This window comes from Centropristis striata, chromosome 24, assembly GCF_030273125.1.
Source record: "Centropristis striata isolate RG_2023a ecotype Rhode Island chromosome 24, C.striata_1.0, whole genome shotgun sequence".
Lineage (NCBI taxonomy): Eukaryota > Metazoa > Chordata > Actinopteri > Perciformes > Serranidae > Centropristis > Centropristis striata.
This window is the reverse complement of record NC_081540.1, coordinates 21,370,425-21,388,342: the sequence shown is the minus strand read 5'-3', so window position 1 is coordinate 21,388,342 and position 17,918 is coordinate 21,370,425. Positions and strand designations below refer to the sequence as shown.

Genomic DNA, 17,918 nt, shown 5'->3' with positions numbered 1-17,918 from the left:
TCAACCTTTCTCCCTTTATCTATCTCTTACATCACCGTCCTCTTTCTCCTGGGTCTATTTCAACCTCATGAATAGAATTGGAACAGATAGAATTCAATACACTGCAGGCTCCACTGATACGGCTGCTTCTCTCTGCCGATGAAGAATCAACAACATGCATTCATTGTACCATAACGAGAACAATACCAACATATCTATTACCTTTCCTTTTTCTGTTTTTAATTATCTCTCTTTCATTCCTAGTCTCCTGCCTGTGCACTGCAAAAAAAAAGGTGTGTCTAAAAACCAGATAAAAACACTAAATCTGAGGAAAATGATGTTGCTGCATGGACAGATCATTTCACTTGACAAGATTTCTTAAATTAAGATTGTTCAATCTAGAAATAAGCATGTTGAACACTTAAAATAAGAAATTAACTCTTAAAGCAAGACAAATTAAAGCTGCAAGCAGCGATGAACTGGCCCGAGCAGAGTGACCTGATGATTATTTGGTTCTTACCAAGATAAAAAAAAAACTTTTTGTGTCTTTTTTGTTTGGTGATTTTACGTCTTTTGTGTCTTTTTTGGGGGGTAATTTTTGTGTCTTTTTGTCTTTTGTTTCTTTTTTTGGTCATTTTGTGTCTTTTTTTGGTCATTTTGTGTCTTTTTTTGGTCATTTTGTGCCTTTTTCGCCATTTTGTGTATTTTTTTGGTCATTTTGTGTCTTTTTTTGGTCATTTTGTGTCTTTTAACATCTTCTTTTGGTCATAAATGACCAAAAATGACCAAAAATGTACAAAAGAGATAAATTAAAGCTGCAAGCAGCGATGAACTGGCCCGAGCAGAGTGTACAGCAAATTATTTGTTTGTTGCCAAGATAAAAAAAACTTTAGATTTAGAAGTGTTTGATAATTTATCTTGTTTTAAGAGTTAATTTCTATTTTAAGCATCCAACATGCTTATTTCTCGATGTAATAATCTTGGAAGAACATTTTCTTCAAATACTGTACTTAAGTATAATTTTGAGGTACTTGTACCGGTACTTTACTTGAGTATTTCCATTTTATGTAACTTTTACTTCTACTTCACTACATTTGCAGGCAAACATTCTACTTTTTACTCCACTACATTTTTCTGCCAGCTTTAGTTACTTTACAGGTCGAGATTTAACATTAAAAATATGATCAATTTAAAGTGATTAGACTTCTTTTTATTAATCTTAGTAATTAAATGAGCCCTGTCTTTACAAAATTAAAACACTGCTTACATAAAAGCATCAAAACAAATACTTGAGTATTTCCATTTTATGCAACTTTATACTTTTTACTCCACTACATTTAGCTGCCAGCTTTAGTTACATCAGGTCAAGATTTAACATGAAAACATGCTAATTTAAAATAATTAGACTTAGAATTAGACTACTAAAAGTATATAAAGTAGTCATATTAGCCAGATCTTCAATGACAATTATCCAATATTATATTTGGAACATAAAAAACAATCTGAGTGGGTCCATTCTGCATACCGAGTACTTTTACTTTTCATACTTTAAGTTCATTTTAATGCTGATACTTTTGTACTTTTACTTCAGTAAGTTTTGAATGCAGGACTTTTACTTGTAGCGGAGTAATTTCAGTGTGTTATTAGTACTTTTTACTTAACCTTCTGGAGTCCATCTATTCATTGAAAATTTACTGAGCATGTTTTATTTACAGTAATAACTTTATTTATATAACAGACAAGCTGAGAAAGCCAGTTAAAGTGCCATGTATGTTTCTAGACCATTTTTAAAATGTGACTTTTCTTTCTACAATGAAAACTATTACTATTTTTAATTTACATGCAAATAGACTGTTTTATAGTTGTATTCATCTATTATTTTTTCTGCGGTTTTTGTATGTGTATAAATAGTAAAAAAGGTACATTTCCAAAAAAAACCTGTGGCAGTTTTTTATACTTTGTTAATTTGAAAAAAAAAAATGAAAAATCAGACTGATAGCCAAGTGTTTGTGGTGATGTAAGGACAGACTGAAAGATGCTAAACAGAGACAGAAATTAATGCAGAGGAAGTTGACCAATTTGAACCAAAATCTCCTGAACTTCAGAGGTTTAAGTAAAAGATCTGAGTACTTCTTCCACCACCACCCCTGCCCTCTACCCATCTTTGTAGCGTATCGCCCCCCTTCCTTCCTGCATACTCTAGCAACTGTAAACAGTCGGAGGTTTACTACAAACACATCCACCAACCTGTCTGCCAACAAGGACAATCCCTCCTCCACCCTGCCAGTTTCAATGAACAGGAAGAGCAGCACTTCCGGGTTTCGTAAAAGGACTTCAGGGTCATGAGCTAAGGTGGCAGCCATTGATAAAATAAAAAAAAAAGACAGCATGGCCAGTTTGAAGCATGAAAACAGAAAAACTACTTGCTTGATTTCCATGAAATTTGGTGGAAAGGTGCACCATAGGGCAAGGAAGAAAATGTCCATACAAATTATTTTTCACTTTTGTTAACAATGGGAAATCGTCCATTTTGGCCTTGGCGGCCACTTGGGAAATCCTTTTGTCTCTTCAAGGACAAATTGGTTGCCTCAGTCTGAAACCCTCTGTTCCACAGGAAGGTTGGGCTTACTTTTTATTTCCTGGTATTATATCAGCTTGACCAATTAAATAAGCATTAATTAATATCCATTTCCTGGTTTGGCAGCAGCTGCCCACGTTTCTATGACAAAGCTAAATCTCACCTGAACTCTTGGTGCACAAATTGGGTCATAAATCGGATTTCTGTGTGTTTCTCAGGATGATTAACGTATATTAATCCTGTAGGGGTGCAGCAGGCAGTCGGCCAGTGACCTCTTTGAGCTCACTCAGTGTTAAAGCAAGGGTAAAAACAATGGGTTTGCATTGGGAAAGACATTCCAGTGCTGTTTATTTTACTTTTCAAAAGGTGGAGGACATTTTTTACAGGACACATTGACCTCAGACAGTCAGGCAAAGTTAAAGGTTGGATTCCTCCCTTTGCATTCCACTTGTTATCTCCCCCTCCTTCTTGGGAAGCAGTTTAGCTTTCTGCCTTTTTTCATTCAAATGCCTCGTTCAGCTTTGGGCAATCAGTCACCTGCAGAGCTGGACTTTCACCTTTCCAGCTCTGCTTTTATCTCTATCTGTCTCTCATTCACTTTTTTTTTCATCCATGTTTGTACTGTAAACTAAGCAAACACAGGCAGACACAGTGGGATTCACTCTGAAGGGCGTTTTGGTTGTCAAAACCACGTACCTGTCGCAAGTAAAGGTCGAAATGAATGGAAAAAAAGGGAATAGATTGAGGGAAATGAGTGAAAGAAGAGGAAGGAAGGCGGTAGGAACAAAACAGGGAAGTTGAGCAACATTCACCCCTCCCCTTTCTCCTGTTCTCCACCTCCACCCATGCCTCGCTCTCCCAGTTACCCCCCCTCTGCTCCTTTCTCCAACACTCACCTGTCCAGTTTCACCCCTATCCATATCCCCTCCCCCCTCCCAGTGGCTCCACCTTCCAGGGGCAGGTGAGCCAGCCTGGGGTATAAAGGTATGCTAATGTGTAGCAACCTATCTTCTCTGCTCGGGGGAGTGCGGAAGACACAGGACGTAGCAGGGCTGAGAGAGAGAGAGAGTGTGTGAGAGAGAGAGAGGCGGGGTAGGAAAGTTGCAATTTAAAAAGACAATTGGATTGACTGTTCTCAGACTTGCGTTGCAACCATGGGGCTGGGAGTAAGTATTGGAGCTTTGTCACATGTTTTGGACTAGTTTCTAAGATAGATTAAGAATAAGCTGGTTGTGTTTTTCAGTTTTTCACCTCAGAACTCATTTTTGTCACTAGTTATTGGTTGTGGATTTCCCTGAAGTACCTTACTTTTGAAATCTTCTCTTCAGTTTTAAGAAAAAAAGCTTTTTTAAATTGGATATACTCACAATCCAGAATGCTTCTAGCAATGATTAACAATCGTTTCACAGCATGTTTGAACAGCAACGTTGACACTTGCCCGTGCAACCTTAGAGGAAGCAGAGAACTTCCTTACATGTGCTCAGTCTTATTCACAAGCTTGTTTTTCTCTCAACCCAGAGAGGGAAAGAAGAGTACAAACTGGCGGCCACCTCCGATGGCGGGGGCAAAAAGGCGAAGAAAGCTAAGGCTGACAAGGATATGGCCGAGCTGAAGAAAGAAGTTGACCTGGTGAGTACAAAAAACAAACGTGAAAACAGTTTGTAATTGTCTTAAGTCATTGGGAACCATGTCCTGCCCTTGCCTGAGTCTTAATAACAGCCTTATTCAGCCACTTTAACACTCTTGGTCACTTTAAGTCATCAGTCACAGCAATGATACAGCCTCAGCTGAGACAAAATGCAGCTTTGACCTCATGGCTAGTCACATGAGATGGAGCTGTCTGCCCCCGTATTTCATAAAGATTGCTACTTACACTCCTACATGTGCTGTCACATGTTATTAAGGAGTTCACAGCTATACTTAACTTAAAGGCACGCTTAAAAAGATTAGTTTCAACGTCAAAACACGTCAACTAGTGCATTTCCAACTCTCAGATCATGGGTAGTGCTTTTATCTGCCGCTACAATCACTCATTCAGATACTAAACTTGTACTCTGGATGCATTTGCAGGGTTGTAAAAGTTGCATGCATAGAGGGTTTGATTGGTTTCCTGTGCAGAAAAGTTGCACAGGTTCCACTGGTGTCAGCTTTTTCTCACTCGGAGGTCTTTCATCAAGGTCAGAGAGGCATTGAGTTCATCCTTAAGTCAATAAATATGGATAATGAATGATTTCACACCACCACATGATGCTTTTTTAAGTGCAGAAATACATTTATTCAACTAAAGACAGTTTGCAGAATCGAACCATTAAATTATAGCCATTTGGATTAAATGTTTAAATGTCAAGTCAAGTCAAACTTTATTTATAAAGCACATTTAAAACAACCGGGGTTGACCAAAGTGCTGTACAGATATCACAGTTGCAGGAAATAGGGTAAAAAGTAAACTACTAAAATACATAAACACAGTGCAACAATAGAATAAAATAAGTTAAGTGTGGTTTTATCTGCAGCTTAAATTATTTCCTCTTCTTGGGAAGTTTTCCAAAGTTATTCTAACTTGTCTGTTTGCCCCTGAAGTACCCTTTAATTGGCTCGTTAGAGACAAAGCGGCCTTTATCTTCTAGAGGAGTCTCCTTCACAAGGTCAGCCCGCAAAAAAGCAGATTCAGCTCTTGTGTTCATTTTAGAGACATGTTAAAATGTCCCGTTAATGACTAGTTGATAGTATATTACAATTTCTTTTGTATTTTTTGCTGGATTTTAGATGCAATCTGGTGTTTGACTTTCACAAGGTCAGCAAGTGATGGTAGATTGATGCTGTGTGTTTGTATTCTGAAGTAATTTTTTTTACAAAAACCACAACTTTAATGGCTTGTGGGTAGTTTTCTAATATTTTTTTAATAACTGCATTTTTCTCTGGAATCCGGCAGCAGATCTGGCCTCGTGGTTCAGCTCATAGCAAAAATTTCAAGAGCATTGAAAACATATTTTCTTTGACTCTTTATAACATAAACGATCTAAAGTCACTGTTTGATATGCATTTATAATCTATTTAAAACATTTTAAGGTATTTTCTGACATTTTTAGAGACACTGTGAGCTAAATTCATTACTGTAACACATTTTTAAATAAAAAACAACGAACGTTTTTTTTTCTTTGGCAAGCACCTAAATATGCTCAAGGGTAACTGGTATCACCAAAATGTATTTTATTAAAATATACACATATTTTAATTCAAACGATTCTATCATTGCCATGACATTTAACCATTTTTTATCATCAATTTTCATTCAGATTTTGTTCTTTATACATTGTTAAAAACCATTATATTTGATTATATTCTGTTAAATTATACATTTTTAAACAAATGTATATTTATTTTTATAAAGTTTATTCAATATTTATTGTATATAAGTGTGGGGAAAGCATGACATTTTTATCTGGACGCATTACAGTAAGGAATTTGTTAATCAAATATTATTTTAACACAAAACAATGAATTGTGCCTCGTTATGGCTATATTGTTCATTCATATAAAAGTGAAATATATTTAGTTTAATAAAGTATGTCCTTATAATCTTCACAGACAGAACTTAGACTGGCTTCATGAGAATCACCTAAATGTCACCCACAAGGTCACAGAGTACTGCGGGTTATTAGGCAATAAAATTGCAATCTGGGTGACATATTAATGATTATCGGCTTCGTTACGCCTTAACTAGATCTCAAAGTCCTGCCACCGCTGAAGGACATCTCAATGCCAAAAGATCTGTATCACCACCTTGTCATAACCTCCCCAACATATCACTCACTGCAAGACGGTGTCTTTAGTGTCTTCAAATAGGATCAGAAAGTTTGACTTTAGCGACAAAAAAGGTGCATTTGTTTGCAGATGATGCACATGTTTCTGTTTTAATTATAGTTAAAGACTAAAAGTGTAATCTGTGGTAGTAAAGCAGTAATAAAAGCGTAGGTGGGTCACTATGGAGAGCCAACATGTTAATCATTATTGCACCATTGTACAATTAAGTGAAGCGCCAAAGTCCAGCGAAAGACAATGGGAGCTATTCCCATAGCAACATAAGCAGATGGTGATTTGATAAAATGTGACAAAGTCCAGCAGAAAATGCTAAATATAGAATCATGTGCAATTTGACTTAATGTTCGGCCAGCCGACAGAAATTTCCTCTGCAGGCTTCAAAGAGCTGCTGACCAACAGTTTAAAAAAAGCAACATTAGTTAAAGGCATGACACATTATCCATGGTGCACTTTGCTCGCTTATTGAAATGCAAAACAGTGGCGGTCGAGGCCAAAACGTGCAATTACCCCCCGAGCGTAAAGAGGGTCAATGTAAAGAGACGCAGGTGATCCATTAACAGATTCATATTTTCACTGGTCAAAGAGGTGCAGCTGTTTAAATGTATCATTTACATACAGGGCTTATATATACTGCAAGCGGGTTAAAAAGGTCAATTTAACATGTACTTGCATAATATCATGGGACACTGTCACTAGGTGGTGTGAACTGATGCTTCTTTTATTACTAAAAATAAATTATTATTTACGGTGGACTAACTGGAGGTGAGAACAAAGCTTCTGTTAGTAAAGGTCATTAAATAGTTAATCACAGGGTTGTGTAACTATGGTGATAATTATAATTAATATTTTTTAACACCCATTGATTGTACAGACATCATAAATTGACTGAATTTAAAAAAATAATAATAATAACTGTGGATTTTCTTGAACATCAAATAGAATTTAAAAAAAAATATATGAAATGTTAAGAAATTAGTTACATTAATTAAAATAGTAATAATAGTTTTAAATATGTTAAAATTACTCAACATATAGTCAATACATACAAATATTAAATATGAATAAATTTGACATAAAAAAATAATCAAAAATGTTTAAGTGCACAGCTAAAACTGAACTGAAAAATCTCAAACATATTTTCAGATTTTTTAAATCTAAATATATTTTACATATTTCACTCAGTAGTAGGGCTGGGCGATATATTGATATAAAAATATATTGATATTTTTTTTAATATGATATGGAATTAAACCATATCGCATATATTGATATATATGTTTTTATTTCTTTATATATAAATGCTGCCCTTATTAGGGGTTGTCATATTTAGTTATTTTGTAATGTTCATTATTCTTTTCTCATATAAATATATTTATTTCAGAAAAATATTAGCCTATTTTATTTCATAGGCTATTTTTATTTAAGATGTTTTTTTATTTAGATGTGCACTTCATGGAGCTTTGATTTGAAAAAAAAAAAAAGGTACTCCTGTTATACAGTATTTTTAAATTGTTCACTTAAATAAACAGTTTCAATAAAACTACTTGTGACATGTCATATTTGACTTTGACAAAACATTTGCTCTCACTCTGCGATAAAAATATCGGGATATATATCATATATCGATATTCAGCTTAAATATATTGGGATGTGACTTTTGGTACGTATCGCCCAGCCCTACTCGATAGCACAGCAAAATATCCAATAGTGCAATGTATCGTTAAGATAAGAAAAAATCCTAATTAAAACTATAATTCCATTAGTTAGCTGTAATAACAGAGCAGTAAAGCAGTGTGGGCGTCTTTACTCTGCATGTTTAACTCCGTCACGTCACAACACTTGATCTTTCCCACAGTGTTACAAAATGAAAGGTGGGAGTCAGATATTATTGCATCCAAATGACATTGGAAGAATCTTAATTCATTCACTAGCTGTAGGCGTTATTCAACAGTGTTCCAGCTTCACTGCTTGTTCACTTGCAGATTTACATTAACCCCCCACTCTTTCATTTAAAAATAAACACACTGCTACTGGGCGGAACATTTATGATAACTGTTACTATTGCCACTATGATAAAAAAAAATACCTGAAACTATCATTAAGCTGAACAAATCGGCCAACAAATGAGTTTTGTGGTTTTAATTATTTTTTTAATTCATGTTATTTTTCAAAAATAGATGTTTTCCAACTAAACATGCATAATGTCAAAAATAAATTAATAAATAATTATCCTAATAGTATGTATTATAATAATGATGATGACAATTATCAAACTATATAAATATCTATTACATATGTCAAAAAATAATGTTAACAAATACAATCATATAATAGAAACAACACCCTTACAAAATAAAAGTGTAAAAAAAGAAAAATTAGAAAATTACAACAATTAATAAAAAATAACACAAATAAATAATTATAATAACATCAATGATAAATGTATTTATTTATTTCTTAATTATTATTATTTTCGAAACTAAGTCAATGTCAAAAATAAATAAATAAGTATAATCCTAAAAGCAAATATCATAATAATGATACTGAAACTATATAAATAATTATAACATAATGTTACAAATAAATAATAATAATATTAACAAAAATAATAATATAATAGTAAGAACCCAACTTAAAAAATAAAAGTATAATAAATTAAATTAAAAAAACTTTATTATTAAATAAATAACAAAATAATAATAATAACATCAATGATAAATTAATTAATTTAATATTAATTATGTTTGATTTTGAAACTAAGTCAAAAAGTAAGTAAATAAATAAATCCTAATGACATAGATCATAATATTGATACTGAAACTATATAAATATTTATTACATAATATCACAAATAAATAAAAATAATATGAACAAAAACAATAATATAACAGTAAGAAGACACATTATTGAATAAATAACAAAAATAATTATAATAACATCAATGATAAAGTAATATATTTATTATGGATGTTATTTTCAAAACTAAGTCAAAAATACTTTTTCCATCTAAACAAGCACAATGTAATAAATAAATAAATTAATAAATAAATAAATAAATCCTAATAGCATAATAATGATACTGAAAGTATATAAATATTTATTACATAATGTCATAAATAAATAATAATAATATTAAGAAAAACAATAATATAACAGTAGGAAGACACCTTAAAAAATAAAAGTATGATAAACTAAATAAAAAAACACTTTATTATTGAATAAATAACAAAAATAATTGTAATAACATCAATGGTAAATTAATTTATATTATTTTCAAAACTAAGTCAATGTCAAAAAAAATAAAATAAATAAATAAATAATAAGTATAATCCTAATGGCATATATCATAATAATGATACTGAAACTATATAAATATTTATTACATAATGTCACAAATAAATAAAAATATTAACAAAAACAAGAAGATAACAGTAAGAAGACACCTTAAAAAATAAAAGTATAATAAACAAAAAACTACTTTTATGATTAAATAAATAACAAAAATAATTATAATAACATCCATGATAAATTAATGTATTTGTTATTAATATTATTTTCAAAACTAAGTCAAAATATTTTTTCTATCCAAACAAGCACAATGTAATAAATAAATAAATAAATAAATATAATCCTAATAGCATAATAGTGATACTGAAAGTATATAAATATTTATTACATAATGTCACAAATAAATAATAATAATATTAACAAAAACAAGAATATAACAGTAAGAAGACACCTTAAAAAATAAAAGTATAATAACCAAAAAACTACTTTTATGTTTAAATAAATAACAAAAACAATTATAACAACATCAATGACACTAAGTTGCTGTGAGTTCAGCTGTGAAGAGCTTTGGGCAACGAGCAATACTGTGGGGAGCAAACATCAGCTGATATCAGCTGGTGCCATTGATTCGGCTGGATGGACTGTTTGCTCGCAGCAAACTGTTTGGATGAGTCCGTACCTAACTGACTCATGGCGGCTTAGCTCCTCTGTTTGGCTACGACTTTTTCAATCATCACCAGAGTCTCGTTTTACTCCAACGTCTGCTTGGACTAATCTTAAAATCACACTGTATGGAGCGGCATCTATCTATCATAATCCTGATCCCACGGCTGATGCTGCCTTGTCATCTTTATGTTCCCTGTGTCCCTCTGGAGGACATGACAGGACAGTTTTTAATCCTCAAAGGAGATAATATCTGCGGGTTTAAAATGACAGGGATTTCAGCTTGTTTTACGCAATGTCTCTCAATCTCTCTCTCTCTTTTTTTCTCTCTCTCTCTCCATAGGATGATCACAAGTTAACCTTGGATGAACTTCACAGAAAATATGGAACCGATCTTGCCAGGGTGAGTCCTTAACATGTGTGTTTGTTTGTTTGTGTTTCAGCTAAAGAAGCAAGCAGAAGCAAGGGAAGATCTCACAGATCTCAACCCATTGAGGCCTGAAAAACCGCTGGGCGATTTTAAAATAAGCCTCTAATTGTCTGGAAATTCTGGAAAAATTCTGGGGGAAAAAATGTGAACTCTTCTACTAAATAATAGATTTTTCAGCCTCTGTAGCAGATAGAAATTAAATTCAAAAAGTATTTGAGAGCTTATACAAAATACTACAAAACGACGTAAACACTTTCCAGGCTTCAATGGGTTAATTGTAGATATTTTTCATGTTTAACTGCCATTTTAGTACATTAGAGTCGTTTTTTAAAGGGTAAATTTCAGATTTTCATATACTCAAGTACTGTACTTCAGTACGATTTCTGAGGTACTTGTACTTTACTTGAGTACTTTCATTTTATGTAACTTTATACTTCAACTTCACTACATTTCGAGGCAAATATTCTACTTTTTACTCCGCTACATTTAGCTGGCAGCTTTTTCAGGTCAAGATTTAACATAAAATACATGATCAATTTAAAGTTAGCAGAATTTTCTTTCTTTAATTAAACCTCATAATAGTATATTAAGTAGTAAAAATGAGCCCTACCTTTGCACAATTAAAATGCTGTTTAGATAAATGCCTCAATAATAATAATAATAATACAATAATTTACTTAAATTATATAAAACAGCCTGAGTGGGTCCAATCTGCAAACAAGTACTTTTACTTTGATACTTTAAGTACATTTTGATGTTGATACTTTTGTACTTTTATTTAAGTAAATTTTGAACGCAGGACTTTTACTTATAGTGGAGTAATTTCACATTATTGAATAAGTACTTGACTAATAATAAATGACTATAAAGAGACATAAAAAGTGTAGAAAGACTACAAAGACAATAGAATATTGACAAAGACAATAAATGACCACAAAAAAACATAACATGACTATAAAGAGACACAAAAGACGACAAAAAGAGATAAAACTATTACAAGGAGACACAAAATGACCCAAAATGAAACAAAAAATGACTATAAAGAGACATAAAAAGTGTAGAAAGACTACAAAGACAATAAAATATTGACAAAGAGACAATAAATGAACACAAAGAAACACAACATGACAATAAAGAGACACAAAAGACGACAAAGAGAGATAAAACTATTACAAAAAGACACAAAATGACCCAAAATGAAACAAAAATGACTATAAAGAGACATGAAAAGACTACAAAGAGAAAAGAAGTGTAACAAAAAGACAATAAATGACCACAAAGAAACATAAAATGATTAAAAAGAGACCTAAAAAGACTACAAAGAGAATAAAAGTGTATCAAAGAGACACAAAATGACCCAAAATAAAATAAAAAATGACTATAAAGAGCCATAAAAAGACTACAAAGAGACAATAAATGACCATAAAGACACATAAAATGACTACAAAAAGTAACAAACTAAACAGAATTGTCTGAATGGCTGGAAACTTCTGGATACAGGAGAGAAAAGTGTGATTGGGGCAGCGTGACCCTTAATAAATGTCACATTGAACAGAAAAAGGGGAAACTCAGCTGCTCCACAAATGTGATTTTTAATGCTTGGACCGTGGTCTCCGTTACCCTGAGGACACACACACAGAATCCCATTACACAACTCAATACAGCCCTACACCGGCCAAATGCTTGACTGATGATGATTATCCGCTGAAATCTGATCTGTCTGAGTTTATATCAAAACAAAGAGTTCATTCACACAGGAACACTGGTCTTATTGACCCTACCAACCAGGAAAAACATGCTGCTTTTAGCTCCTAGTTCTCCTCCAAAGAGACCTTCAGTCATAGTTTCTCCAATTATCGTGGGTTTTTTTTCTAAAACTGTGAGAAAACATGACCGTGACCTTGTTGAAGTACACACTGTTCAAAGATTCAACCTGCTCATCCTGTCTCTCACCGTTATCGCTCTTTCGTGCCTGCAAACTGCAGGTTTGACTGTCTAATTACACCGACTTGTGAAAAAAGGAAAGCAGTAATTGTAAGATTACAGACATCTTTCTTCCAGTGGATGTGGGTTCTTTTGTTTTGGTTTCAACCTAACTTTAATCCACCACCTCCTGAAGTAATAGCAGTGTTTCTGTTTACCAAATAAACGAAGGAAACACTCCGCTCTGACTTGTCCTTCATCGTCTTTCCCGCCAGAAAACAAGGACAGTTTTAGCAGGGAAAAACTGGATTTGCAGAGTTTTCTGTAGTCGAATGTTATGCTTGTCTGAACACAATATCTCAGGCATGTTTTGAGGGAATTTCATCAAATTTGGTAGAAACTTCCACTTGGACTCAAGGATGAACTGATAAGATTAAGTCCAAGGTCTCTAAGAAAATGGAAATGTAGAAGTGATGTTGTTTTATATCCTTAATTATTATTATCTTAGTAACATTTTGAGCAAATTTTCTCCAAATTTGGCACAAACTACCACTTGAACTCAAGGATGAACTGATAAGATTAAGTCCAAGGTCTGTAAGAAAATACAACTATAGAAGTGATGTTGTTTTATACCCAAAAGCTATTTTTTTTAAACTATCTTTAGTAATGTTTTGAGCAAATTTCTCCAAATTTGGCACAAGCATCCACTTGGACTCAAGGATGAACTGATAAGATTAAGTCCAAGGTCTGTAAGAAAATACAAATGTGGAAGTGATATTGTTTTATACCCAAAAGCTATTTTTTTTTATTATCTTAGTAATGTTTTGAGCAAATTTCTCCAAATTTGGCACAAACTACCACTTGAACTCAAGGATGAACTGATAAGATTAAGTCCAAGGTCTGTAAGAAAATACAAATGTGGAAGTGATATTGTTTTATACCCAAAAGCTATTTTTTTTATTATCTTAGTAATGTTTTGAGCAAATTTCTCCAAATTTGGCACAAACTACCACTTAGACTCAAGGATGAACTGATCAGATTAAGTCCAATGTCTCTAAGAAAATGCAAATGGAGAAGTGATATTGTTTTATACCCCAAAGCTAATTTTTTTTATTATCTTAGTAACGTTTTGAGCAAATTTCTCCAAATTTGGCACAAACTATCACTTGAACTCAAGGATGAACTGATAAGATTAAGTCCAAGGTCTGTAAGAAAATACAACTATAGAAGTGATGTTGTTTTATACCCAAAAGCTATTTTTTTTTTAAACTATCTTTAGTAATGTTTTGAGCAAATTTCTCCAAATTTGGCACAAGCATCCACTTGGACTCAAGGATGAACTGATAAGATTAAGTCCAAGGTCTGTAAGAAAATACAAATGTAGAAGTGATATTGTTTTATACCCAAAAGCTAATTTTTTTAAATGATCTCAGTAATGTTTTGAGCAAATCTCTCCAAATTTGGCACAAACTTCCACTTGGACTCAAGGATGAACTGATAAGATTAAGTCCAATGTCTCTAAGAAAATGCAAATGTAGAAGTGATGTTGTTTTATACCAAAAAGCTATTTTTTTTTAATTATCTTAGTAACGTTTTGAGCAAATTTCTCCAAATTTGGCACAAACTTCCACTTGGACTCAAGGATGAACTGATAAGATTAAGTCCAATGTCTCTAAGAAAATGCAAATGTAGAAGTGATGTTGTTTTATACCAAAAAGCAATTTTTTTTTAATTATCTTAGTAACGTTTTGAGCAAATTTCTCCAAATTTGGCACAAACTTCCACTTGGACTCAAGGATGAACTGATTGGATTTTGTCAATCAAAGGTTAAGGTCACTGTGAATGCATTTTTTTTTTAACAAAACCAAAGGATTCTTATACTAGTTATGACAAAATTTTACACAAATGCCAAAATGATGGCACTTAATACCCAAGAGGTCAAAGGTCAACTTCACTGTGATATCAAAATGCTCTACATAAACACATTATTCAGTGCCATAACTCAGCAACAGATGGACAATTTGCAGTCATATTTCACATTTGGGCCGATACTGAATGGGTGACACTAATCTTGGGTGTTCACTTTGAAACAGATGATTGTTAGATGTGTGTGAAGCATCCATGTTTTAGAATTTGTAGCCTCTTTGCAGCAGCATCCACATATTCTGGTAGTCCACCACCAGCTTGTTGGTTTTGCTGGTTTTGAGCTTCCTCTTTACTACATATATTAAAAGTCTTGATTTACATGTAAACTGAAACCTGGCTCCTTTGCTGGAAGGCACGCAACTACAAGGGCGTAGTTCTAGTTTTCCTGTCAGTCTGCCAGTCCGTTAAACCTGTTTTTGTGTCTCTTTTAAGGGTCTTTCCAACTCCAGAGCCAAAGAGGTCCTCCTCCGAGACGGCCCCAACGCCCTCACGCCTCCTCCCACAACACCTGAATGGGTCAAGTTCTGCAGACAGGTTAGATTCCTAGTCAAGATTGCAACATGCAAAGCAGATACCTTATTTGCATGATCAAATTTTTGCAATGCAAATTTGCCAGTGAAGCAGTGAAACTTGAATACTGTTTATCTTGTCTCCAGCTGTTTGGTGGTTTCTCCATGCTGCTGTGGATTGGTGCCATTCTCTGCTTCCTCGCTTACGGTATCCAGGCTGCATCAGAAGACGAACCGGCCAATGATAACGTAATGAACTTTCTTAGCAAATTAAATTCATTAAAGAAATATATGATTTTTGAATGTGCGATAAAGTATATGGGAGTTATTAGCCGAAACGCACTTTACCTTATTATAGCCACCTAGTGGTGGAAGTTCAGGATGACAATAGATTATAAAAATTTTCGCCATGGGTGACTTATATTTAAAGTTTCATGAGTTTTTGGGTATGTTCAGGCAGTGAAAATGCGATCATTTGGGAAGAATAATAATAATAAAAATAAATAATAATTCGAAATACAATAGGGACCTCGCAGGTCATTCCTGCTCGGGCCCTAAATAATCCCACGGAAGATGAACTGACTAACGTTCTTTTCTCTTTTGCTGTAGTTGTACCTGGGTATTGTGCTTTCTGCTGTCGTCATCATCACTGGATGCTTCTCCTACTACCAAGAGGCCAAGAGCTCCAAGATCATGGACTCCTTCAAGAACCTGGTCCCACAGGTGAGTTTCCATTGACTTTGATTCCATTGCTAGGTTTCTTGTTACTGGGAATAAAAGCATTTGTATAATTATGTTCAGAATTTGCCCATAAAATGTTCATTTCACCTTTGTCCTCATAGCAAGCCCTGGTCGTCCGTGACGGCGAAAAGAAGAGTATCAACGCTGAGGAGGTGGTGGTGGGTGATTTAGTGGAGGTGAAGGGTGGTGACAGGATCCCCGCTGATCTGAGAATCATCTCCGCCCACGGCTGCAAGGTCCGTACCTCCAAGACTTAATTTTAATCTCACTAATGGAGCACTTTTAAATATGTATTAACCCTTTGGTGCACAACATGGTTAAAAAATGACCCGCATTCATTTCCCATGTTATTTAATGCTGCTGTGTGTTTCTGTGCTCTATCTTTTGATATCAACTTATTTTATGATTGAATATTCCAAGTATTCTTTAAATATATTGTTTTTGATTAAAAAAACAGATCATTATTTCCATTTTGCCTCTCATACTTTATGAAGAAAGAAAGTTTTTGTATTATTACATAGCTAACTACTTGGCTAAGTAGCTTGCTAGTAGTTAGCTTAGAAAGCTACTTAGCTAAATACTTAGCCATGAAGTTAGCTAAGTAGTTAGCTTAGCACGCTACTTAGCTAAAAAAATGGATATGGGTCATTTTTAACCCATGTTGTGCATTAGAAGAGTAGTGACACAAAATGGGATTTTATTAAAAAAATAATAAAGGAAAACATGAAATTAGGATGTATGATGATCAAAAACAAACTAATTGAGGAAAACCTGGGATACTGAATGATGAAAATAATTTATTGCAAAGATATAGAACATAAAAACTCAAAAATATCAGGTCACTTTAGACCCATGTTGTGCATCAAAGGGTTAAATAAGTATTAGCACTTGTCAATTGGAGTTCTATTTTGACCGAAATTAGTCTACTTTCTCATTTTCTTTCCAAGACAAACAATGACAGTTATTGGATTCTACATTGTGTTGTAGACACCATGTCCCTTTTTTCTCTGGATGTCTTTTGCTTCATTCTTATTTTGCTTTTCATCCAACAGGTGGACAACTCCTCCCTGACTGGTGAATCTGAGCCTCAGACTCGTACTCCAGACTTCTCCAACGACAACCCCCTGGAAACCAGGAACATTGCTTTCTTCTCCACCAACTGTGTTGAAGGTAAAGAACTAACTAAAACAGACAGAAGCAGAAAAAATGGTGTATCAATTAACAAAAAGTTCAAGTGTTGTTCCTTTTGTGCAAGAGCTTGTATACAGTGAGTTAGACATTATTGAGATGAGATGAGATTCAACTTTATTGTCATTGAACAGAGTAACAAGTACTAGGACAACAAAATGACCATCAACCCGTCCAAACATATACATAAACATACATACAATATGACAAAGGGGTTGACAGGACAGGAAGACATGAATGGCAGAAATACAGCATAACAAGAGGATAGGGGAGCAACATGAGCACATATTGTGCTGACATATGATATTAACTCAAATTTTCAAAAGGGTTGGACATATTTCTGGAGTCAGTGGTTAGGGAAGGAGCAGCAACCACACCTTTTTCATGATTTTTTATCAATCCCCCAAAAAATCTCTTCCTCTCTTCAGGTACTGCCAGAGGAATCGTCATCAACACCGGTGATCGTACCGTCATGGGTCGTATCGCAACCCTTGCTTCCAGTCTTGAAGGTGGCAAAACCCCCATTGCCAAGGAAATCGAGCATTTCATCCACATCATCACCGGTGTGGCTGTCTTCCTGGGTGTTTCCTTCTTCATCCTCTCCCTCATCCTTGGGTATGGCTGGCTGGAGGCCGTCATCTTCCTGATCGGTATCATTGTCGCCAACGTGCCAGAAGGTCTCCTGGCTACCGTCACTGTGAGTCCTACAATCCTACAATGTCATTTAGTAGACGATTTTATCCAAAGCGATGTACAAATGAGAGTTCCTACAACACAAGCAAGGATGAAGTCAAGAAACATAGCAAGAGGAACTGCTGTGGGTTAAGTTCCAGTCCATTAGGAAGAGCTTTATAGGTCGCAAGATCGGTCA

At 34.1% G+C, this 17,918-nt stretch overlaps 1 protein-coding gene across 1 annotated transcript in view; it reads left to right on the top strand.

Moving 5' to 3' along the window:
* The first annotated feature begins 3,570 nt into the window (after window positions 1-3,570).
* LOC131962837 (sodium/potassium-transporting ATPase subunit alpha-1) overlaps window positions 3,571-17,918 on the top strand; it is a 31,053-nt gene continuing 16,705 nt past the window's right edge. The window contains exons 1-9 of the mRNA XM_059327927.1: window positions 3,571-3,723; window positions 4,076-4,186; window positions 10,674-10,733; window positions 15,042-15,143; window positions 15,266-15,367; window positions 15,728-15,841; window positions 15,961-16,095; window positions 16,912-17,029; window positions 17,476-17,744. Of these exons, the coding sequence (XP_059183910.1) occupies window positions 3,712-3,723; window positions 4,076-4,186; window positions 10,674-10,733; window positions 15,042-15,143; window positions 15,266-15,367; window positions 15,728-15,841; window positions 15,961-16,095; window positions 16,912-17,029; window positions 17,476-17,744 (1,023 nt within the window). The 5' untranslated portion in view covers window positions 3,571-3,711. The remainder of the gene's footprint in view (window positions 3,724-4,075; window positions 4,187-10,673; window positions 10,734-15,041; window positions 15,144-15,265; window positions 15,368-15,727; window positions 15,842-15,960; window positions 16,096-16,911; window positions 17,030-17,475; window positions 17,745-17,918) is intronic.